The following is a 25,255-nucleotide window of genomic DNA, read 5'->3' as shown; positions in this document are numbered from 1 at the left end:
TGTCGACGTGAATAACATTTCGGCTTGTGTAATTGCTCCACTCGCCTTTGGCTCGTCAAGCAAACCTCAAACTTGCCGAAAGATCGAACTTATAAACAGTTACGTAATACACTGTTTTATATGATCTCGTAAGCACCATTTCAACAAAATAGACTTTGCCGCCAAAAATAAATTTAGGTTTTGAACAGACTTTACGGCGAAATAATCTTAAGGCCAGTTCATACTCGCATACATTTTTGCGATATATGCGACCATGAACTGGCCTTAAAACATCTATTGGCGCGCGTATGACAACCGTTCTAATGCTATGAACCAATACTCTCTCTAGCAAACAAACTACTTTCATTAAGGTGGTGAAAGTGTCAATAGCCTTTGGAATTTATATGTAAATTACAGAGTGTAAAATAGTGTTTGTAGAATACAATGAAATAGGGTGTGAATTTGACACGGAGAGCTGAGACTTCGTTTGCTAGAGATAGTATTGTGTCATTTTTAACACTAAGGTTGTTACTCTTTCACAAACTGTAAATAATCGGAAAATTTGACGATTTTTGGGCAATGGGGTAATTTAAGGATCATTCAGTTGAAGTAGACGCTCTTGAAGGAGTGAAGATCAGAATTTTTTCGATTCGTTTTAAAGTACGAAGTTTCTTGAAATAGTCTATAAATAGGCTTCCGTGTCATGTTAGGACAGTTGTCGTTAGAATTATAAGAAATGTGAGAAAATCCTTAAAATAGGCCGTCAGTCATGTTACGAATTTTCATCATTCAACACCCGAAGGGTTTTTTGTGTATAACATAAGGAAGTTTTGTATGTATGATTAGACTCGATAAAAAGGGAAGAAAATTCATGCCTACATTTCACTGACACCCACTGCAATCATTCAATTTTGAGCTGATAACAAACACATAACTCCTCACTATATTTTGTCTTTTATTTCATTTGGTAGAAGGAAGCTGTCACGATTGATTTCAACAATTCATTTTCTGTGACCTTCAACTTCGGTCAACTTTTTTCTCAAAATTTCAAGTAATTGCTGTCTTGGCTTACGAACGCTGCGAGTCGTAGTAACTTCCACTGCCAGCAGACTGTCAGATACGTTAAAATAAATTTTCGGCTCGTCAGTATTCCCATTCACAAATTCCACCTTTACCACTGATACGGTCGACATTGATGGAAATACATTAACCAATTTGTTCAAGTCAGTTGTGTCAGTAATGCCTATGAAAAATGCGCAGTTTCAGTTCAGCTCAACAAGAATACAAAGTTACGGGTGACCTACCACCAATTTCAGCCATTGCAGAGAATAACGGATATTTGAATTCAGACGGCATGCGTCGCATATTGTTCACATGTACTTTGCTGAACAAGGCAAAGTCAATGATGAACATCACCGGACTCTTGTCACCAAATGATTTATCGAGTTTGGCCCGATACCACTGTCCATTACATTTGGCAAGGCACACCTCGTTTACTCTGTAATTTGAATGGTCGAAAGCGGAATGACTCAAAATTAACCGGAAGCTTTGCAACATTTCATTGGAAGAATAATTTAGTTTGCGATTACAGTGAGGCTCCGAGACAAGAGAAGACAAACACAAAAGTCTTGTCTGCCGGTTGGTGTATGTGTTTATGTAATCGTCGGCCAATCAACTCACCGAGGACTGTATGGACTTTTATATTCCTCTCTGCAATACTCTTGAATCCGTTGGTGCATGTTAACCATATCCGATATATGTTCAGGTATTGCCACAGTAACAATGCCAATTGCGACCAACGAATTGTCGATTATAACAACTTCACTAGCGCTGGCGTCGAATGGTTTGATAGGAATATCCTGCAACTAATACACAAAAAATTGAAAAATCTCGAAATGTGACAACGGAAGAAATTTTACCATAACAAGCTCGCCAAGCTTTATGTGGTTTAATGTCGTTAGCTTTCCGTTCACGCTTTCATTCGTCTCACTGACAAAAAGTTCACATTGTACGTCGCCTGAAGACGAGCCGGCGCCCTTTGAAATGAATCGTAACGGCACGGTTTTCTCCAACAATTCATATAAGTAAATCAGGCAACTGTCGGTTTTCATCTTTTGCAGCTCCATGCCACTCAATGATACTTTAAATACGAACCGCTGAACGTTCTGCAAATCGTGACGCAATTTTTTCAACCTGTCTACCGGTGTAAGGACTACACTGCCGAGCTCTAGAAAAGCCACTATCGCTTTATCATCTTCGATGCGAGCAACTAACGCACGGTAATAGCAACCGTCATGCTCGGCTAGGACAATGTCACCTGTCTTGGGCATTTCGTCCAATGTTCGTGCTGTTTTCGCATACTCGACCACATCGTTTAAGTACTTCAAGTATCGTTCATTATCGTTCGGCTCATACGACCTTAAGATAACAATCTTATGGCTCACAACATTGGTGATTACAACCAATTCGTTGTTCTTCGGCAGTTCGCACGGTTCGATTTGGATAACTGAATCAATATTCTGATGGTCTTGATGTGCTTGCAGGAATGTATCGGAGTCAGTTGAGGAAATCGAGCATGATCGAGGGGTCATAACTCTAGGCGGAAGTAGTTTCGCTCCGCGGCCTACAGAACTACGATTTGTCGGTCTTTTGGCAATGACTTCGGGTGTTTTCCTAAAAGGAATCATGAAAATCTTGGACTCACAACGACAAGTGCATCCGAAAACTGTACTTACGAACTGACACAAGAGCAGTTACTTTCATTGCGATTGTATTCCTTCAAGCAATACATAGAACAAAGGGGGTCCTTGCAGCCCTTGCAGAACTTCATTGTAAAACTGCCACACTTTTTGCATCGTTCTGGTATCGCGAAGTCATCAGTAGCATTGTGCACAAAATGTTGCTGTCGGTAGAAAGGTATATTCATACGGTTCCTATTCAGTCGTATAACAAATATTCGGTTCAGTTACCGTCTGTTCATGGAAGTATCCAATCGATTTTGACGCAGCCTCTTCCATCATTGCAATCGTGTCCGGCGAATGACTGTGGAAGAAACATTTTACCGTTTCCACTTCCGAAGCATTCACGACATTTTTACCTGTAACTAGCGCAACCGTTAATGATTGCTGAGAATTTTTGATCATTCTCCAACAAGATTTTCATGCGCTGATTGTCCACTTCATTCGGTTTAGGCAGCGGTGACGGTGTGGCCAATGGCAAATGGAACTCGCTTTAACAAGTAGAATGAAAAATAAGTCCAAAATGTCGGGCATGGCCAGAACCAACATTTTTGGCTCTCATCAGCTTGTGAAACCTCAGATGTTTTTAGACTCATTATCCTTTGTAGTATGAAGTTTGCGTTGCTGATTGAACTTTTAGTGGGCTGCCTTGGCAAAACATCGTATCGCATTTGTGTCTTTTCTTTTAAAGAGTTTTCGAAAGCTCTCCAAATCACACACACAATACGATACGGTGTTGGATGCGGAAATGTGGACAGCCGCTAATTTAATGGATTTTCTATGGAAAGTTTAAGAGGGCAGACTAGGTGCGAAGTAGGCTATATATTGAAAAATTGGTTTTAAAATTAATGTAGACCATTTAATGAAAATCTGTTCCAGCAATTAGATGAGCAATATGTTTATCTATCTCTAAAAAATGAAAAACGATTTACAATAAGCAACAGTTGGAAGAAAACCGATTTCCAAAAAAATATTGCATAGCCTAACTTTAAGCGACGTTCATATTTTGGAAATCGGTTTTCTTCCAACTGTTGCTTATTGTAAATCGTTTTTCATTTTTTAGAGATAGATAAACATATTGCTCATCTAATTGCTGGAACAGATTTTCATTAAATGGTCTACATTAATTTTAAAACCAATTTTTCAATATATAGCCTACTTCACACCTAGTCTGCCCTCTTAACAGACGACTGTTACTTACTTTGGAATGTTACCGTGGACAGGATCAACTTTTTCTACTGGTTCTTCTGACGGCCGTTTATGTTGATTGTCAAAATCAGCTTTCATCTTTCTGCCCTTTACTTTGAAACGTAGTTTGTTTATATTGTAGATGGCATTTTCAGCGTCCCTACCGGAAAATCGCTAAATTTACAATCGATCCACATTCGGCACAAGACAATGATAATTACGCCACACTAGCAAACTTAACGACAGCATCAAAAACATTTTCATATCTCCGTTGCCGTTTCTGGACTTCGTTGACTTGACCATATTGACTGCACAGGTTCTTGATTCCTGTTTCGTCCAAGTTTGTAGGAACGAATGCCACATAAACTGAACAATTCGCTCGACCTGACCTATTCGGCAAGACCAATTGTTGCGGAAGATTGCTGCCCGGGCCCTCCTCATAGCTATTAAATTTTGGATCATTGAAATGTTTTACCATAAAATCATCTGCTTTGAATTCATCGGCCTTAACGGAATCGACTACGTTTGGTTCCATGTCTAAAACCAAAACAATTGAATTTTAATGTTTGTTTATAACAGATTTCACAGGTAGAACACTTTCAGCATGAAAAATGTTCTAATGTCGTGAATGAAACAAGCCCGTCAATAGAAATACATATTTTTCTAAACATAAACATAAACGACCGTTGTTGTCGAAATTTTTTGGGTTTTCTTGAAAAATTAAAAAACGAATCGTTCAGTTTGAACAGACATTTGAAGAGGACTGGTGAAAAAATCAAAAACGTATGTACTAATCGGAAACAATGAAATATGTTCCAAGCTTTGTGGTTCAACTAACTGTTTTCATTTCCTGACGTCAAAAATTTCCGAACATTCGACGGTTATGTACAACGGTTTCCAGAATAATGCAGAGAAATGACAACGTTTCATTTTGTTGCGCTTTTCTGTTGCTGCAAGGTGAACACATTGTTTTCGTTGAAAAAGTGAACGCTCTATGTCGAATTCCAAAGCGCGCGAACCACGATTCGTCGAGCTATTTTTTGTCAACATTGAGAAATCAAAATACAAATGATGAAATTGGTGAGTGACAGTTTATTCAAAACGTAACAAAACATTTGCCGAACATCGACATTTTGTGATATTTGAGTGAATAAATGCACAACGAAAATGGAATTCCGTTACGACATAAACAATTTAAAGGAAGTTGCCAAATCACTGATAAATGTGTTGAAAGTCATTCCGAAAGACAATCTTTTGGAAACGATGATTGACATGATGGAAAATGATATGACTTTCGATGATCCCGGTCTGTTTCTCCGACAGCCCGTGAAAGATGAAACAGAGAAAATTATACAAGAGGGGGCCGTGTTATGGTTGATTCATCAGTTGATGTATGTGGTCAGCTGTGAGCAATACGTGAAGTAAGTTGGATTTTGTTTTCGAATTTAGGTTCATTCAACAATCGTAATCGCAATGATGTTATCACTCCTTAGGCTTCAAATTGTTCAAGGTCCAAACATGTTTATGTTAGGCCAGAGTTCCTCTTTATTTGCACACTATTCGTAGTTCCTAGCCTTATGAAAAGATGGTCTGTCCAGACTCATCGAAGTAATTTTTGTGAATTATATTTCAATCGGGCTTTAATCGCTAAGCTAGGACAAGAATTTACTTAGACATAAACAACCTTCCCTTATACATTTTTTGACATTGATGGACTTGCGGCGATCGGATTAAAATTGATTTACTTGCAGGTCGAAGCTGAAAACTCTACACTTTCAAAAGCGGTTGCTATCTGCCAGCTACATTAAGCAACATTGGCTGTTTTTGAAATTGGTTGACAGATATGCTGAATTCTCCCATCAACTGGTCCATGTAGATCGATTGTTGAAAGAACCGTTCATTGTCACCACATTCCAATTCGACAAATTCAAGGAAATATCGCTGATTCCCGATGATTATCCATCGCGGGTCATTTCGATCAGAAATCTGTCGGCGCTGCATTATTTTACCATGGCAAACGTAAAAATTCTAACTCATGCCATTTCGTTGCTCGTCAATTCCCACGAAGTGTTGGTAAGACGGTGTACGGACGCGGTGCTGCAAACGTTTGATGTTATGGATTTTCACATTAAAATGCTGGCACTGCAGTTTCTACTTGAAGAGACGGTTCATCAGAATTCAGATTATTGTCGAGCGGTTATCCAGTTGCTTTTACAATGTTTTGATTCGATCAACACTCGAATCGATCAGTGGGATGTTGTCGAAAATGTCAATGACTTCGATAAAACGTTGACGCAGTTTTTGTGCAACGACTGCATCCATTCAAAGTTTTGTGAAGTGACCGACAATTGTGCCAAGATTTTCGACTTTTGTTTAGCGTTAATCGAACGACGACGAGAGATTCGCGGTTCACATTATGAACATTTAATCGAATCAGCCCATCGGCGATTGTGCTCGATCTTAAAGAAACACGTATCACCGTCGTTGATCCGGAAAGTGGATGATTACATCAGTAACAAGCAAACACTGTCGAAACACAGTCTGGCATTATTGGAGTATTGTGTGCTGGAGGAATGTCGGTATGCCGATGGGATATACAATTGGAACTTTGGCTGTGAAATGGCGGAAAAGATCTTGGGCCAATGTGACCGTGCGGAGCGGACGGATGACGTTAGTGGTAAGAAACGTTTTATTTTCTATTTACCGCGAAATTATTACCCATTCCAACGTTCAGTTAATAGCTAGATCAGAGAGCCTACCACATTCATATCTTATTTAAACCTGTTACAGACGGCTGTCATCTGTTATCGTCAAAGACAGCAATAATAAACGACAAGCTCTGACTAATGAGGTCTTATCGAGCAAAAAACACGTTCAAAACAAATGAAGTAAAAGATTTCTTTGAATTTTATACTTCAATTCTTGGCCACCCTCATTCTTTTAGCGCTGAAAACAGTCAGAACAAACATTTTTCGTCGTATGGTAAAGCTTCTGAGGCCTTTTTTGACTGATATGAATAATATATTGCCTTTACCAATCAAACCCCATAGTCCCACGTTTGATCAAAACGAACACAAAGATTAACTTGAAAGCAATCGCCTTCAATTACACTCCCGTCTACACATATAGGTAGCCTAAATGTTCTATTATTCATCTCTCAATTTCATTTACGAGAATGTACATTGTACACCCTACCCGGCAATTCATTCAAAAATGTTTTTGTTTTTCAGAAAATTTGAATCTCTTCAATTACTTACTGGAAATGTGTCTGCGTGTCCGACACAATTTCATCGCTTGGCATCAAATGCAACATTTAAATCTCACCAACGATTCTGATTGCAAAACCTGTACCATTACACACGACAACAAACGTAAGCAATTTGTTCTTGGAAATCGAACGACGACCATCAATATGGTTCATCCAACGATTCTCGGTAACATAAGCACGCTATCTCATCGGTTCGTGAACATCGTAAAGAAAAAGAAATGTTTAAAAAGATTGGATGTGTCGAGCGCAGCGGTTTCGCTACTATCATTTTGTGATTCGAATGATGCAACCAGTGATATTGGGGACTTAATGGCCTTAACAATGTGCATTTACGCCTTTTACGATGTTGTGGAGACATTCCACGCCGAATTCGTGAACAGCGCAATCGCTCGCGTGGATAAAATCAACATTCTACGACGTTTGCTTCATCATGAAATTCGCTTGAATTCGGACATTTTAAGTGCCATTCAGCGGATGCTGTTTACGGAAAAGCTCCTGCCAGATTTGTACATAATTTTGCTAGTTCGAAGAACATTCAATCGTAGTGAATTGCTGCAAAGTCTATTTAATGGTTACCTGAACGATCCGACGTTGGAATCAGTATTGTCAGAGCATCTGTTGTCACTGATTTGTTTAACGTTGCACAGTTGCAATGCGTCTATCGTTAGCATCGACAATGATTTTCAATATTCAGTGTCCTGTAACGCATGTAAATCAAATTGTATCAACGGCGACAATTTGAAGGAAACGACAACAAGGATCATGCTGCCGATTACTGTTACGCAAAATGATGCATTGAGTGATGAACACTTGGAATGCATTCTACGACTGATGCAGTCCGATCAACTAATCGTTCGTCTTAATATCGTTAAATGTCTGCCTGCCATTTGTCACAATCATTCGCATGTACTCTGCGCCACGAAAAATTTGTTTTGGACAAACATATTCAACGACGGCGAACTGGCCAAAAATTTCCAATTTTTGAAAATCATTCCACGGATCGTCGACGGTATCAATGTAAAATTTGATGAATCTCGTTGCGCTGGACGCGCTTCTGAAATTTAAATTATTTTCCAGAACTCGAACTTAAGTGAAACGTTAAAAGACCGTACAATGCAGACCTGCCTGGAGATACTACTAGTGGCCACAACGCAATCACTGCAGACGGGCGATAAGGCTCGGCAATCGGCTGTTGTGGCTGTGATCGGCAAATTTGCTTCGAGTGAAACGACATCGGAACGCTTGCTGTTGTTGTGCTATCGCTTGATGCTATTTTTCCTGGTGAATCCCAAATCACTGGTCGTTGGAAATGCAATACTGTGTGCGAGTACTATGTGTCAACGGAAGGGGATCCTGACGAAGAATCTGTACATTTGGTACAAGGAACACATTTTGTCCACTGTGATTCGCTTGGCCGTATCGGTCTATTTGGAGTATGGATTGACGTTCGACAAAACGTTGGCGAATGTAATGAGTGTCGTTTGCACATTGTTTCAGTTGTTCGCTAACTTTTTCACTTCTTACAGTTCAACGAAATGCTGGGATACACTAATCTGAAGCGTGACCTTATGAAAAACGATTTTGCTATTATAACGGCTATGGTTTTGCCGTATGCGTTGCAGGTATGAATTACAAAATCTATCAAACAGTCAAATGTGACACGAGTAAATCTTAGCAAATTTTGGCTGTCGTCCCACTTCCTCTGCTACACCATTTAATGAGACAATGAGACTGCCTGTAGCAGTTATTTTACCTTTGAACAGTCTACGGACAGTTTCACGGTTCTAAGGATACCACATAATGGGCCAAAAGATCCTATTAACGTTGACTCTATTTCAATCGCTCCGATCTTACTTGTTCGTCATCGTATTGACTAATCGTCTTTCGAGTCATGTTTTATCTTCGATTTTCTGTTTCAGTATCCAACGTGCCAAGAACTTCTACAAAGTATATGCGCGCTAACGAATCTCCATCTGGATCTCCTATTTGCCAGATCGTTCATTCAAATCTACGTGTACCTACATCTTCGCCAGCCTCCCGATGTAACAGAAAATTGCCTGAAGTTTATTTCGGAAAAGACTGGCAAGACGGTCAATTACTTTTTGAATGTCGACCCGAAGGTATGTTACTGCTACCCAAATGTTTGGATGATTTTTGCATATCAACTGAATTGTTTCAGCGATCACTATCCGAAGTGTTGTTGTCATACCACAAAAAACCCGAATTTGCTGCCCAAACCATTCGGATACTAATGAGCAAGGAGAGCACAACCATCAAAAACGTATCAATTGACCGAATAACACATCACTTGGCAACACGGTTCTTGGGAGTATTAAACAGTTTCGGCACCATTCTGATGACGAACAATTTCGAGAAAGTTTTCCAGAGAGATGCACTTCGTAGCCTCGGTGAAATTATCCGATTTATCGGGCCGAAAGACATCACCCCGTATCGATTCAAAATACTCGAATTGTTGCATTCCGTTGGCAATCTGGACGTTAAAGAGCTGACCGACATATGCGTGTCCGTTTGGAAAATCTTTATTTACACCGTGGACATATCGAAATTGGGACCGTTGTTGAGTACGATATTGGTGTTGCTGGAGCCACTGTTGAAAAGCCACGCCACGGAAGTTAATGAAATTTTGAAATTTTTAATTATCTCCAACGGCAGTCTGATCAATCGATTCATTTCCGATCTATTTTTCCTGGAGGTAACGCCAGTCTGTGATGAGATAAAAAACTATGTGGCAGAGCACTCACAACGATTGCTGATAGACGACACGTTTGAAAAGAAGTTCAAATTGTATTCGAAGCAAATAAATCATGAGAATGTGGCTAATGTCGGCGTACGCATTTACGGTCTGAATTATTTGTCGGATCTGTTTTGTCAGCACCGTAACGAACTAAACGATTTAATATTGGGACAACAGCGCATTCATCCACTCATCGAAAATCTCTTGGAGAATCTAATGGAAGGCAGCAAGCATGTGGACGAAAAGTTACAAATTGCATCGGCTATTTGTTTGGGTCATTTGGGTGCCATTGAGCCAAGTTTACTACCGCGAAACTATGCACCAGAATCTTGTTTTGCGTTGAGCATTCACACGGACACGTTCAGCATTATGGCACTGGATCAACTCTTACGAGCCTATCAGTCGCAGAAAAACACACATCTCGTCAACGCATTTTCGTTGGCTATTCAGGAGCTGTTCGTGGCCAGAGGTGTCGATCCTAAACACAATAAAAAGATGGAAATTTGGAATTCGATTCCGGAGAAAATGCGGCCACTGATGGAACCATTTCTAACTTCCTGCTATACAGCGTTGAACAGCAATGTGATCACCAACATTCATCCAATATTTGGGAGTGCGGACTGTTCAACCATCGAGTACTGGGCATTTCATTGGTCGCTGAATATGATGAATATGATAACGGACGACCAAACGAAAAAACTGTTAACTTCGTTCAAAGCGTCAATGAGACATCACACCGGCATATTGCTGATGTTTTTGCCGTACGTTTTGGTTCATAGTCTTCAGAATGCTACCGATGGAAATGTTGAAAAAATCAAAGACGAATTCATGTGCGTTTTCGACGCAGTGTCCAATTCTGCTGATGGTCTAAGCTTGAAATGTGCGAAGATTGCTACCGGTCAGCTAGACTTTTTGGAACGTTGGATTTGCCATTACGAAAATGCGTCCATGCCAAAGAGGACCCAAGAATACTTACGCATCCGAGACTTTTCCGCTCAATTCTCACCACAATTACTGGCTCAAGTCAATTTCCGTTGCGGAGAGTATGCAAAGGCTTTGATGTCGTTGGAACAGCACCTGCTAAACGATCCATCAAAATTACAGTCTGAGCTGACGTTCTTGTTGCAAATTTATGCTGAATTGTTGGACGTCGATTCAATGGAAGGGACACTGAAATTGAAGGACAAGCAGCCAACATCAGCTGAACAAATATTGCTCAATAATATGACGGGCCGGTTACAAGATTCAACTGTCGTCTTTGAAAACAAGATGCAAATTGGTGACATAACGGAGGCGAATGTAACCGACATCGTTCAATGTTACCTCGGTCTGGATCAACCGGAAACGGCTCTGCGTATGACGGAGAGTTTAATGAAGCAATTTTACGACAAAAATATCGATTCACTGCTGATCGGGAAAGCTGAACCGCTGTGGCGCTTGGGTCGTTTCGAGGAGCTTGAAAGTTTACTGGAAAACGACAACATCCGAGCCAGTCAAAATTGGGGTGTTCAGTGCGGTCAAGTTTTGTTGAAATTTACCAAAGGTAAATTTGATGAGTATCCAACTGCGCTCAACAATTGCCGGTTGAGTGTGCTGAAGGAATTTCATACAACCAGTGACGGGAAGAGCGACTACAACACACGGTATCCGGTCGTACTCAAGTTGCATCTAATAACGGAAATGGAAAGTGTGCAGGAAATGCTCAATGAATTCAGTTGCCAACAGAATGTGGACTCTTCTACACAGGTGTTGAACGTCCTATTCGATTTGTGGAATGCTAGGCTGGAAATACTACAACCGACAGCGAGGTAAATCATTTTTCTCTTTATTTTACTGTCTGAGAATCCATTCAAAATTTACTTTTTCATAAAACGACTTAAGATCGTCGACGACTAATCGTAAATACACATTCCGTTGCTACCATCCAATCAATCTCCATAAGCTTCAACGTTTTCGACATGCCAACGATGTCTTACAATTTTCGTTTCTTGTTCTTCCACAGAATTATTGAACCCGTACTTTGCCTTCGTCGTATACTCTTAACAGAATGCAAACAACTGTTCACCGACCACATCCGTAACGAACCGGTTCTCCGGAATGGTATCAAAATGATTGATAAATACATCGGCACATCCTTAATGAAAAGCATTGAGCTGGCGCGTAACGCCGAAATGTATCAGCAAGCTCAGCTGTTCATCTTGAACGCTGAAACGTATTCGCCGCCCGATTTGTTCATTGAAAAAACGAAACTTCATTGGGTCAAAGGGGACCAGGCCGCATGTTTCAACATTTTAGGTCGTGGCATCGAAGAGATGGAAAAGTCCGGAGCGAAGGAATTGTATCCGTCGATTTATGGCGAAGCAAAATTTCTGTTGGCCGATTACACGGCTGAATCAAAGAAATCGAATCCCAACAAAATCCAGGATCTGTACAAATTGGCAATTCATGAACTCAAATCGTCGGAAAAGTGTTTGGTCCATTTGGCCCAATATCAGGATCAAATTTTCGCTGCTATGTCGGACAGTGAAAAGCATTCGAAACAGGGCTATGAACTACAACAGGAAATTATGACACAATACGGCAAATCGATGATGTTCGGATGCGAGTACGTGTTTCAGTCGATGCCCCGATTCCTCAGCATTTGGCTGGACTTTTACAAATACAACAAGAGCGACAGCCACAAACCCGTAGCAGAGAATTTGAACTTAGTGGTGGAACGTTTCTCCGAACGTTTGCCGGCATTCGTTTTCTTTACCGCATTCTCGCAACTCGTCAGCCGCGTATCACATCCGATAAACGAAGTGTATCAGGTGGTCAAGACCATAATCATCAAATTGATTACACAGTTTCCGCAGCGGTCGTTATGGATGATTTTAATGGTGTACAAGAGTTCATACACCAATCGGGTGAGACGGTGTTCAGAGATATTTTCGGACAAGCGACTGGCATCGAAACCTATTCAGAAACTCATTCAAGACTTTAACTCGTTGGCTGAACTATTCATAACGTTGACAAACTACGAAACACAGAAATCGGTTGACAAATTGTCGGTGGCCACTATATGCAGTGCCCTTCCGAAACTTTTACACGACACCACTAGATCACCGATCCTGTTCCCCAGTGAAAAATTGATGAATCCAGTTCTACCAGCCCCATCCGTCCGGGAAAAGCTCCACACTTACAATGCTTTTCCTCATGATGACGTCTATATTCATGACATTCGAGACGAAATTTCCGTTTTTGCCTCGCTGCAACGTCCAAAACGAATAACGCTGGTTGGCAGTGACGGCAAGAGCTACATGATGATGATGAAAGCTAAAGATGATCTGCGAAAAGATTTCCGTCTCATGGAGTTCAATGCAGTTGTGAAGCAATATCTGCGCCAAGATTCGGACAGTCGACAACGTCGTTTATACATCCGCACCTATGCCGTAATGCCGTTGAACGAAGAATGTGGCATTATCGAATGGATTCCCGATCTGGACGCCTTTCGTTCGATTATCCATCGGATTATGAAGCGCAAAAATGTGATGCCATCAAATAGAGAATTAAAGGTTGCCATCTGCGCTAAAAACGATCCGATCGAAAAGAAACGTGCAGCGTTCTTAGATGTTCTACTTCCGAATCATCCTCCCGTTTTCCGCGATTGGTTCGTAGAAAAGTTTACCACTCCGCACAACTGGTACCAAGCACGTAGCTCGTTCATCCGGACAACGGCAGTGATGTCAATGGTAGGCTACATTTTAGGATTGGGCGATCGTCATGGCGAGAATATTTTGTTAGATTCGACAAACGGTGACATAATCCACGTCGACTTCAATTGTCTGTTCAATCGAGGCGAACAATTCGAATATCCGGAATTGGTGCCGTTTCGCCTGACTCACAATATGGTCCATGCCATGGGACCATTGGGCGTGGAAGGAATGTTCCGAAAGTGTTGCGAAATTACGTTGAAAGTCTTGCGCCAACAGATGCCAATATTGATGTCCGTGCTGAAACCGTTTGTCTACGATCCATTGGTAGAATGGAATAAGAAAACGACTTCGAATGCCAACAAAACGATGGAACGCATCGATCCGCATGCTATGAGTAATGTGAACCGCATCGAGGAACGACTGAAGGGATTGGTGAGTTTGATGATGAGAAAAAATTCGATTGAACGTTTTTCTAACTGAAATGTTTTCCTTTCGGTCAACAGATCAAGACCGACATTCGCCGAAACGTGTCGAATATACCGCTGTCCGTGGAAGGTGTCGTGGACCATTGTATTAGCCAGGCTACTGATATTGACAGACTAGCTGCTATGTTTTACGGATGGGCTAGCTTTTTGTGATGTTGTTGGCTCTCAGGATGGGCTCGCCCCAAAAATTAAATTGTGATTTATACGAGCAAAATGTTCAGTGCTCAAATTACGTAATAAATACCTTCTTATGTTACCATTTTGTTCATTTGTCCGCATAACTTTTGACCCCTCCTCCAATCGTTGATAATTGCTCAAATTCCCAGAGCGTTCTGGGCGTTCAAAATGAAAGATTGGCAGTGATGCAAATGGGTCGATTAAATGGTGAAATCCAAGCAATTGTTATTCGTAGAGTTAGTCGACTTGAAAAGATCGGTGAACTATGAAAAGTTGAGAGAATGCTTTTCACTCAAGACAGGATTCAGCTTTTGTCAGTTGGTTAGTATCATACAAATTTCAATATTAACTAAAGTAGCAGCTGCAGTTAGAAAAAAAGTGAACCTGAAATTTACTATTTCAACTCGAACTTGACCTCAGCCTGAAATTCACTATTTCAACCCGAGCCTGAATTGGTTCGACCCAAATCTGAACTTTTACTTTTGGGTTCGATCTGACCCTTAAATTTTGAGGATGGAGGTAAACCGAAATTTTTCTTTAAAATTTGAAAATTTGTGTGCTGGTAAAATTTAGGGTTCGGATCCGATCAGTGCTTTACTTTCTACCGATCAAGTAAAAGTGAGGATAATAAGAAACTTAAAGCTGTGAAAACCCTCTCAATTTTTGGTTTGGACGAAGACGAATTTAAATAAATTGACGAAGGCAAGGGTCACACCAGGCCCGGACTGGCCATACGGTGAATGCGGGGGATTCCCGATGGGCCTTTTGGATTTTTGTATGAGAATTTTTAAATTGTGGGCCTTTTTAAATTGAGTAGCATGAAGCCCCCGATGGGCTTTTTCGAGCCAGTCCGGTACTGGGTCACACTATTCAATACACTCAGTTTTGAAGTAATTGCAACGGCATACAGACTATATTTTGACTCCTAATAGAGTAGAAATTAAAACATATTCTCGCTCTCAAAACTCACCGACTTCCCCGAGTACTGCCTTTAAAGTCTGTCCATATCGGATTACAAAGTCAATAGAAATGAGGAATGTGTTAACTGCAAACAATGACGATAATGACGAACATCATCATGATGTTAGAATTTGTCGTTGTAGATCATTAGCAATTCAATGTTGTGCACACAAAATATTAAATTGATTTCAGCGAAATTAAGTTGTTAAAATCGACTTGTGAATATCCACAACTATGTAAATTTCGTATCAGCAGTTCACTGAAGTGATTGGGACTGAAAAGGTGTAAAAGTTACAGAATCAAAAAATAGAAATGAAACTGCATTTGGTATGCTTTGTTTACGTAATCTTGGGCGTCCATGGTACGAATTCAAGTGAAAAAACTAGTGACGCAGTGTTAAGCTCCTGTTCAAACATGCTTCAATATCAGCGTGATGGTAACGAGTGGTTCGGATTAGTACAAGTGCAGAGCCCCAATGCCACAAAAACACTCAAATTGGAACTCTTGCTGTCACTACCGGGTCGGCTACCATCGGTAATATTTATTCATGCTCATCTTTTGATTGATTATTTGAGTACATTTCAACAAAGACACTCGCATATAAGACACTCTGCCTTCAAGAATGGTCCCAATTTCGTTCCGACTCAAATATCGCGAATTTAATCAATTTCGAGTTTCTTAAAATTTTTGTCTCTTTTCACTCCACGCTTAGCAATACGTAGGATCGGTTGAGCTCTACAGAACAAAGGAAGAGACCACACGTAATGTGAACTCTAACCAACTTGTTCAGTACAAAGTTCGTTTTCCGCTGCAAGATGTTTTGCCAAAACTTGATCAAATATCTGTTAATGGACAAGTTCGTTGCACCGAACCGCCAGGTATATTCAAAGCCGAAATAAAGAACTTATTCGATTAAAGATGTGAGTAAAAACTGAAATCATTTCAATTTAGAGTCCGCACCATTAGTGACCCAAATTCGGCTTTACTGTACATTGTTTCTGGAATCACCACAACATCAGCTGGGACACGCAGAACCGCAACAGCTGAATATCACTGGACTACATTATGTGGATGCACCACAAAGACCTGTCAAGTAAGGAACGTATTAGTCTGTGTTCGAACATAAATCTGTACTGGAAATGTTATCTACAGTTCACTGACTGCTGAGGAAATATGTGGTACGAGTAAATACGATTCGGAGCTTTCTCTCGGAAATGAAACCAGTATCAGCCAAAAGTGGCCATGGCTGGTACCAATTTATGTATATAAGGCCGTTACCGGCCCTTCGTTTCAATGCGGAGGAACTTTGGTATCAGCACGAATTGTTGTTACAACAGCTTCCTGTTTCTTAACTACGAACGGAACCGTAACAGCCAATGACGTGCTCATAGGATTAGGTCGTCACAACATTATAAACTGGATGGAATCTGGAGCACAGTTGGCTACAGTGAAGGATTTAGTTATCCACAGTGACTTCATGCTAATAGAAGGAAGTAAAGACGCTGACATAGCAATTGCTGTGTTGCAGGATAGAGTTGAGTTCACCGACAATATTCGTCCAATTTGTTTATGGGAAGGAGATCAAAGTTTGGAAGGAGTTGTCGGTCAAGTGGGTACTGTAGCTGGTTGGGGTGGTAAGGGTGTCAATGGTGTCAATTCTGTCATGTTGTTAACACCTGAGCCGAAATCCATTAAAATGCCAATTGTTTCGGATGTAGACTGTTTACGATCGAGTGAGTCTTATCGCTACATTACGTCACAGCGAACATTTTGTGCTGGGAGTCGAGACGGACTGGGGCCATGCAAGAGAGATGAAGGCAGTGGAATGATGCTCAAAGTCAACAATAAATGGATGTTACGCGGTATAGTTTCGTTCGTTTTAAGTGATCCGAATTACACATGTAATGTAAACGAGTTCGTCGTATTCACCGATGCTGCAAAATTCGTCAGTTGGATAATATCATTCCTGTAGCAGAATTAACCTATGAAAAATTTGATTTTTGTTCAGTTAATGCCTCAGGCTTAAAAACGACGAAATAATCAATGTGATCATAACCAACGAGACTATTCTTTCCACGTTCACTTGGCTACTTATTTCTTTTCTTATGTTTCTTTGTATTTGTTTTTCTCTAACGCAATGCTGATGCTTTCCAATCAATTTTAAATATGATCACAATCTTCAGTTGGTCATTCGATCGAATTGAAGCGAATAGAAACAAGAACTCTATGTGGCATTTCAACAGTTCAAGCATTTCCGTCCAAATAACAACAAAATCTACGAAAATTCTTTTTTAAGTCCGGGATAGAGTGATTGGAAAAGACGATCTACCATGTTTGTGGCACGTTGGAGAGAACTCTGAGCCTGGCAGTACGTCATGGATATTGTTTCTGCCAGCTCATTTTTTTCAGTATTTCATTTTAAATTGGGTTCGGCCGTATCTGTGGTTGTTAATGGACAGCGGTGGAGTGTTAAAGCAATACGGCGTTGCCGTTGGAATTTTTAGCTTTCCGACAATCAATGTGTTCAGCAGCGCTTAAACTTCTTGGAACCATGCATAGCACGACTCCTCGCATTTTTTTTCATTAGGTCAGAAGCTACTCGTCTTGGTGTGAGTTAGAACACACATCCAAGTTTACACTGTATGGAAATTTTTAGGTTTTCTGAGCTTAGTTAGACATATGTATTACCACTCGCAGCAGTGCTATGATTGATGGATACACAGTTGCACTGGACATACAGCGAATTTGATTGAAAATTTGGTTCTGTGAAAATTAGATCCCTAATAAAGCAAATGAATATTACCCAGCGAGACTAAGTGCTTTCACGACTTAGCAGTTTTAATTGCATGTTGGTTCCGGGAACATTGTCCAGCAATGTCTTTTTCGAAAAAAAAATATCTCATGGCAGACATATCTGCATCAGGTGTGATAACATTTAATTTACAAAATTGCTTATCGTGTGATCGTATGCTTCCATATTTAATGTATTTGCCATGGAATAGATAAATAAATTAATTAATTCGTTCCAATCTAATCTGAAATGAAGTCAGTACGGAGAGATAGAGACAATGGTTGCAGAATAAATGTGAACCATCATGTCGCTTCAGAATTTATCGCGAATAGAATCTGCGACTGAATCCAACAAAACTTGTGCGAAGATACGTTGCCAGTGTGTTTCCAATAAAATCAATTTCGTAGAAGTGATTGGACCAGACAAACAAATTATAAAAGGAAAAATGTTGATTGGTCAACTAGTCAAGTCGTCGAATAATTCGATTGTACAATTGATGGCACTGTATTCCATATTGATGTCAATGCGAGCTGATGCTCGGTGTAATGATCAGGAAGGAGTTTGCTGGAAAAATGGGGCGATGACTAAACGAACAATATACTGTGTTACAAATCCTTGTTTTTGGAGTGTGACTATCAATTGTATGATTGAGTGCGTATCAGGATGTGTTTATGATAACGCATCGAATTACATTCAGCGACTATACGATGCAACAGATGTATGTTTGTGTTATTATAAATCATTAATTAAAAGATTCAGGCTCACCGGATGGATGTGTGTCGTTGGAATAGACTTGATTGAATTACTATAATAAGAGTTCACGGCTACTTCCATAAAACATGTGCCTGTACATTTTAGTACCTAAACGGTTGAACATAGATTTTGTAAAGCGTCGAAATGGGTAACCTCTTTCCTCAAGTTTTATTGTACATTGAAGAAGAAGGTTGCTCATTTCGTCTCTTTCCGATCTTTATTTTCACTATAGTTAACTAGTTCTTTTGAAAAGATGGAATGATGACCTTTTCGCACCTTTTAGAAAATGTGAAATTCTCTTTTTCCAGAAATCAGAATGCCGATTAAAGGGAATCTCACTGAAATTGCATAGTGTGGCTAATAATAAAATAGAAGGGAATTGGTTCGGTGCAAATATAACATTAAACGAATTAGATCTGGACGTAGAGAACATTTATCAAATTAAAGGAAATCCTTTCGTTGTTCATCAAGTATTCTCCAATGTCGCAAAACTTACGCTAAGAAATCTATGTCCTTGTGCATTAAAAAAAGATATGTTTAAGGGTCTAAACTCTTTAGAATCTTTAACCTTGTCAAAAATACGATTCGACAACATCAGTGACATAGAAAGCGGTATGCTGGAATTTGTCAAAGAAACAATCCAGAGATTTGAGTTGATTGAAAAGGACGCAAATAACAATGCGATTTCAATCGATTGTTTCACCGGTGATAATTCTGCCGTATTGTTGCACTTGGAGTACGTTAAAGTTCGATACAATTTGAGTTCAATTAATAACTTGAGCTTTACTGCTATACCAAATGTAAAAGAGCTGGACTTATCCGACTGCCAAATAACAGACATCGGCGAACGTGCATTCAGGAATTTGGGAGAAAATTTTCAATTATTGAAACTTGAGAGGAATCTGTTGGTCACGTTACCAATAGAAACATTTAAAAACTTAAATCTAAATCCAGTGCCAGATGAACCATTTTTAAAAATTCGCTTGGGAGAAAATCCATGGCGTTGTGATTGTGACATGGAACTCTTAATGCAGTTCATGAGCAATTATTCCAATTTTGTTGGCGAAATATGCGAAGAGGAAATTTGTCCAGATCCTACAACTACTACCACTTCCACAACGACAACAACCACCCAATCAACTTCTACTACTTCATACGATTCTAGTCCTGAATTCATAGAGAAACAATGTTCCTCACCTACTGTAGAGAAAGAAAACGTTTCGATCACATTTCCGAACCACCGGATCCACGTGAAGGTCGAACTTAACGAAGTGTCTTTAGTAGTTAACAGCACTGAGCCAAATCTAGCAGTAATTTGGATCGGCGCTGTTTATACGGATAATAATTTCACATGGTCACATCGTGAAAATTCCAACATAAACTGTGAAGTTATTTCACATCAGCGAGAGATTAAGTTGAATAGTTTTGACCGGGAAACAGCTTATACCATTTGTGTGATCTACACAGATAGTACAACCGTTTCACCGTTGGATTGCATATCTCACTATCGTTATGGCGCTGTAGACAATCCAGCATGGTTGCTGGAAAGCAGTAAGACTTTGGTTATTAGCCTAATTGTCGGAGGTTGCCTCATAGTTATCATCGTAAGCGCAATTGTCGGTTTCCGTTTTCGAATGGAATTACTTTGCTTTAATAAGACCATAATATGCACTCAAGGAACAGTCGATGCAAATTTCAGCAACGAATCCATGTAAGGCTTTGAACAACGCACTTCAAGCATGAACTGTACTCTAAATGACGGTTAGTGCATAACTTCCCTCAAATAGTTCTGAAACTGGACATTTGATGCACAAATTTTAACAACGTAAAAGAGTAAGGAAAAAATGTTCATAGAAAATAATACTCTATTTGGCATCTGTCACTACGACCACTCATGCTTGCAGTGCATTGCTTTAAAACATTTCAATTAATAACTTCTCACATTAAGGTATATTATTGGTAACATAGGAATAACGTGACGGAGGAGTGTCAGAAATCAAGTCAAGAATCAGATCAGGAACCAGGTCAGGAACCAGGTCAGGAACGGCTGTCGTTAGGGAATATATCAATGCTTCGCGCACAACCACTTCCACCACTTCCACCACCCTTGCCAGTAAAGTCGAAGTGGCAAGGTGTTGAAGAGATCGAAGACAATTATTATGCGACTATTAAATACACAAGGACTAAATGAATCATTCCAATTTGTGTCATACCTATTGTGACGGTAAAAATGGTTTATTTTTGCTAAATTATCAATGTAATAAAGGCCGTTTGTATATTAAAAATAAAAAGGCGCTAAATATATTGAAAACAAATGTTAATGGAGCGGAGCACAGCAGTGTATAGAACATAATTTCGTCAGTAAATTCAATAAAATATTTTTTCGCAATTCCGGTCCATAATCATCACCTTTCCATGCATCCATTTAATGTCGTTTTGAAGGTATTTATTTCACTGTATTCCTGGACACAGTGCGATATTAACTTTTTTTTCGCACGCTAAAGAACCTATTACCTTCAACGAAGGCTAAATTTTTATAAATAAAAATCTTCGATTGACCAGAAATCGAACCCCCGACACCAAAAGGTTTTTGAACACAAAGCAGCGACTATAGCCAATCGGCTATAGAGTCACACAATTATACCGAACGTATTGTTGAAGCGTATATACTAAGCATTGACTACTCGATTTCATTAACGCGTCTCTATACATCACATTGCACTGTGTATTGTAATGCAGCCTTCTTGATCCTTCAAATGAATTTCTGTATATACAAGAATTTTGGAACAAAATGTAGGACATGTTTTGCATTGGAAAGGTGGTTATGGCCCGAAATTGCGAAAAACGTTGTATCTACCACGGTAGGTATGCCGGTATTTTTTCTCACACGACGTCTTGTCGATCTCGGCTTCGCCTCGGGTCGACAATCGACATCTAGTGCGAAAAAATACGTTCATACCTACCTTGGTAGATAAATAACTAATATCTATGTAATGGTGGCAACGATAATAAAATTGTCTCATTTTGATATTTGGAACGAGAATGTTTCGTCAAATGGATTAACGGATTAAAGATTTTTCGCCTCAGACGGCTCAAATAAATGTCGGTATACCTGCAAACATATAGTTGCATCACTGCTTGAAATGAATTTAGATAAATATTGAGATAAATATTCGCGTCTGAGGCCTATCAATAAAATCATGAACCGAAGCGATAGCGGAGGTTCGTGACGCTAGTCGACTCCCTAAGAAAAGAAAACAACCAACGCACGGTGAGCTTGAAAAAAATTTTATTCGACCTCTCGTGGACATGAAATGTTTTTAGTGGTTTTTGTAGAGGGCGGCACCACGAGTAAGAATAACATAACAAGAAAATATTTCGATGGGAAAATTTTTAATTAGATCGATTTTTCGTTTTTCTGTGCCCTGCAGGAAGCTTCGAAAACTGTTTGGACCCTACTGGTGACTTGTTTGATCACAAAAATATAGTTACTGTTTAGCCTGAGGTCTAAGCTTTACAGCGATACCAATCATGACATTCATGACTACCAACAAACATCTTTTATGAAGGAAAGTCATTCTGCTATGTCGATGTGAATTTTAAAGGCTGTATCATACGTGGATTACTTTTATTTTCTCTTATAAATTATTTTTAGTTATTTTACATAATTTAAGGGGTTAATAAAAGGTCGAAAGAAGATTTTTAGCTCGAAATAGGTTTCTTTGTAAATTGCACCGATGAGTAAACTGCATTATCTCGAGTCAAAAATTAACAAACCTTTCTTTTGTTTCGTTCGTAGTTTCTCCAATAGTCATTCTAAGCTAATTCTGCAACATTTTAGTTGTTTCCACTAAAAAATGAGACACATTATACGAAGAAATTTGGGTGGTCGTTCAGGTGTACCAACAAAGATTTTGTCAGAATGAAATCCAAGCTCATCCTTTGACCTTTTATTAACCCCTTAAATTATGTTAATTAACTAAAAATACTTTTTAAGAGAAAATAAAAGTAATCCACGTATGATACAGCCTTTAAAATTCACATCGACATAGTAGAATGACTTTCCATCATAAAAGATGTTTCTTGGTAGTCATGAATGTCATGATTGGTATCGCTGTAAAGCCTACACCTCAGGCTAAACAGTAACTATATTTTTGTGATCAAACAAGTCACCAGTAGGGTCCAAACAGTTTTCGAAGCTTCCTGCAGGGCACAGAAAAACGAAAAATCGATCTAATTACAAATTTTCCCATCGAAATATTTTCTTGTTATGTTATTCTTACTCGTGGTGCCGCCCTCTACAAAAACCACTAAAAACATTTCATGTCCACGAGAGGTCGAATAAAAAAAAATTCAAGCTCACCGTTAACGGGAGACTAAGGAACCTATATATAGGCGAACATTTTAACTTTTCCATACTGAACGGAATCAAAAAAAAAATATTTTCAAACGAAAGTGCTCGTCAATACGAGTTCAACGAGCTATAGATCATTAAAAACAGTGGTCTACATCCGGAGAAAACACCACTTGAAAACCACTTGAAATGAAGCGTCTTCACACATTTTCAGCACATTCTCCATATTCGAGTTAATAGAAATGTTTCATGTGGGTTTGATATACGTATCGAGAGCTCGTTCAGGAACGATTTTTTCTTCACTCAGTGAAGATTTGACGATTCGTTTAATGTTACACTAACAGTTAGTGAAAGTTACGAGTTAATTTTCTGTTTATGTTTACATTCCCACAGAGGGATTCTTTTGAATTTCGACTTGAATTTCGACTGACCGAAATCGGCGCTATTTTTTCCGGGACTTCTTTATATATACCTAGTTAGGCCTTGGTGCCTAGGCCCCAAAACAAGTTTAAGATTTTTTTGATCTTCCATACCTGGCTGGTGGTAATCGGCAAAAATTCGAAAATGGGGTTTCGTAGTCCGGATTTCATTTCCGTAAGGGGGCGAGGACACGAGCGTGTATGGGTTCGTTGGAAAGCTGAGGTCGAGTACTCTTGGGGCAAATATTAATTTCAAAAAATTGTATGTATGAATCGATGGAACGTAGGTGAACTTTGACGAGGGCTGTGACCTCCACCTCACTAATGCAATTATTTGATTAAATTATTATTTATTATGAATGTGGAGGACCTCAACTTTACAGTGATACTCACTTGCGTCCTTAACTTACCTTAACAGACAAACTTACTAGACTGAAAGAAGTGCCACAAACAACTGACAACAGAACTATTTTGTTTCTTAGAAATTTATTTGACCATGACGAACATCACTCATCCATTATTCAGAATTCATTCGACGCAATGAAAAGTCAGAAAAAAATATTTTCGCACAGTCTCCAGTGCGCTTTTCTAAGATCGACCATCCAGTTCGACCATTTCTTTGATCTGAATTGCATCAGGCGTCTCCTCATATGCCTCGTAATAGTATTGAATGATTTCTTGGGCATGATCTTCACTTCCTCACTGTACCCACACGCTGTCATTGCGTCCTAATAATCTTTCGGATCGATGAGACCGGGCCAAACGTACTTATTCCCCGTCTGAACAAAGCCAAGCAATATTTCCAGTGCATGATCCAAATAGTCGACGAGAAGATATCTTGTTCGTATATAATTGCACGTATCCAAGATTTCCCAAATACGCTCCCCTTCCGCTTCGAACACATTCGCTGGCAACATGAAACTTGGTGGTTCTGTACGCAAAAACCTCGCTGCCATTTGATGGACGTTTTTGGCATTTTGCACTTGGATGCATGCCACTTCGTGATTAATATCAGCGCTCTGATGTACACACTCGACAACAATATAGCAAATACTGTCTGTACTGTGGTTACTTGCAGCCCCCAACTCGTACAGGATTACTTTTAGCACATCCGTTTATATGCAAATCCATTCTATGAAAATGTTCTGTTAGGTCGGTGTCAGATCGATTTGACATCGGAAAATCTCTGTTCTTGAACTGTCGACGCTGGCATATCGATTCATCAAATGGTCCACAGAAATCGAAATGATTTATATCCGCAGACCACAACACATCCATTGTCACCGAAGTTTCATGACATTTGGGTAACATTTCACGACCAAAATACATCGTGAGAAATCTAACCTCACAGTTACACCTGTCATCGTTAACTGAACGAAACTCAGTGAAGAAAAAATCGTTCCTGAACGAGCTCCGAACCACTACATCTGTTTGCGAAAACTGCGCTCGCACTTTTGCTAAAACTTATATCAATTCAATCTTAAGGCCAGTTCATGGTCGCATATATCGCAAAAATGTATGCAAGTATGAACTGGCCTTAAGACTTTTTCATCGGCAAATCAATAAATTTTATTGAAGTTTTTTACTTAATTTCTGTAAGTTTAATTAAAACATTTTCATGCAAAAAACCAAAAAACACACAAACACACTTATATGAAAGCCATTATTTCATTCATATGCCAAAAATATTAAG

The 25,255-nt window shown here is 39.5% G+C and overlaps 3 protein-coding genes across 3 annotated transcripts; 2 read left to right on the top strand and 1 right to left on the bottom strand.

The window, feature by feature from the left end:
• Positions 1–920: 920 nt before the first annotated feature.
• Positions 921–4,717, bottom strand: LOC119085621 (protein vreteno-like). Its single transcript, XM_037196044.1, has 10 exons — positions 4,697–4,717; positions 4,127–4,442; positions 3,919–4,065; positions 3,077–3,208; positions 2,949–3,021; positions 2,715–2,881; positions 1,899–2,652; positions 1,660–1,844; positions 1,284–1,477; positions 921–1,222 (listed from the first exon to the last, which is right to left on the bottom strand). The coding sequence occupies exons 2-10, from the start codon at positions 4,438–4,440 to the stop codon at positions 981–983; spliced, it is 2,208 nt and encodes a 735-aa protein (XP_037051939.1). The 5' UTR covers positions 4,441–4,442; positions 4,697–4,717; the 3' UTR covers positions 921–980.
• Positions 4,718–4,937: 220 nt separating this feature from the next.
• LOC119085620 (serine/threonine-protein kinase ATR-like) lies at positions 4,938–14,364 on the top strand. Its single transcript, XM_037196043.1, has 9 exons — positions 4,938–5,326; positions 5,657–6,582; positions 7,136–8,190; positions 8,251–8,640; positions 8,700–8,795; positions 9,093–9,293; positions 9,353–11,736; positions 11,931–14,055; positions 14,127–14,364. The coding sequence occupies exons 1-9, from the start codon at positions 5,073–5,075 to the stop codon at positions 14,259–14,261; spliced, it is 7,566 nt and encodes a 2,521-aa protein (XP_037051938.1). The 5' UTR covers positions 4,938–5,072; the 3' UTR covers positions 14,262–14,364.
• Positions 14,365–15,520: 1,156 nt separating this feature from the next.
• On the top strand, positions 15,521–17,300 carry LOC119085622 (serine protease gd-like). Its single transcript, XM_037196046.1, has 4 exons — positions 15,521–15,779; positions 15,958–16,123; positions 16,197–16,338; positions 16,398–17,300. Exons 1-4 carry the CDS (start codon positions 15,558–15,560, stop codon positions 17,215–17,217), a joined length of 1,350 nt encoding a protein of 449 aa, XP_037051941.1. The 5' UTR covers positions 15,521–15,557; the 3' UTR covers positions 17,218–17,300.
• The last annotated feature ends 7,955 nt before the right edge of the window (positions 17,301–25,255 follow it).

Source organism: Bradysia coprophila, chromosome X, assembly GCF_014529535.1.
Source record: "Bradysia coprophila strain Holo2 chromosome X, BU_Bcop_v1, whole genome shotgun sequence".
In the NCBI taxonomy this organism is placed as follows: Eukaryota; Metazoa; Arthropoda; class Insecta; order Diptera; family Sciaridae; genus Bradysia; species Bradysia coprophila.
This window is presented reverse-complemented; position numbering and strand designations above follow the sequence as displayed.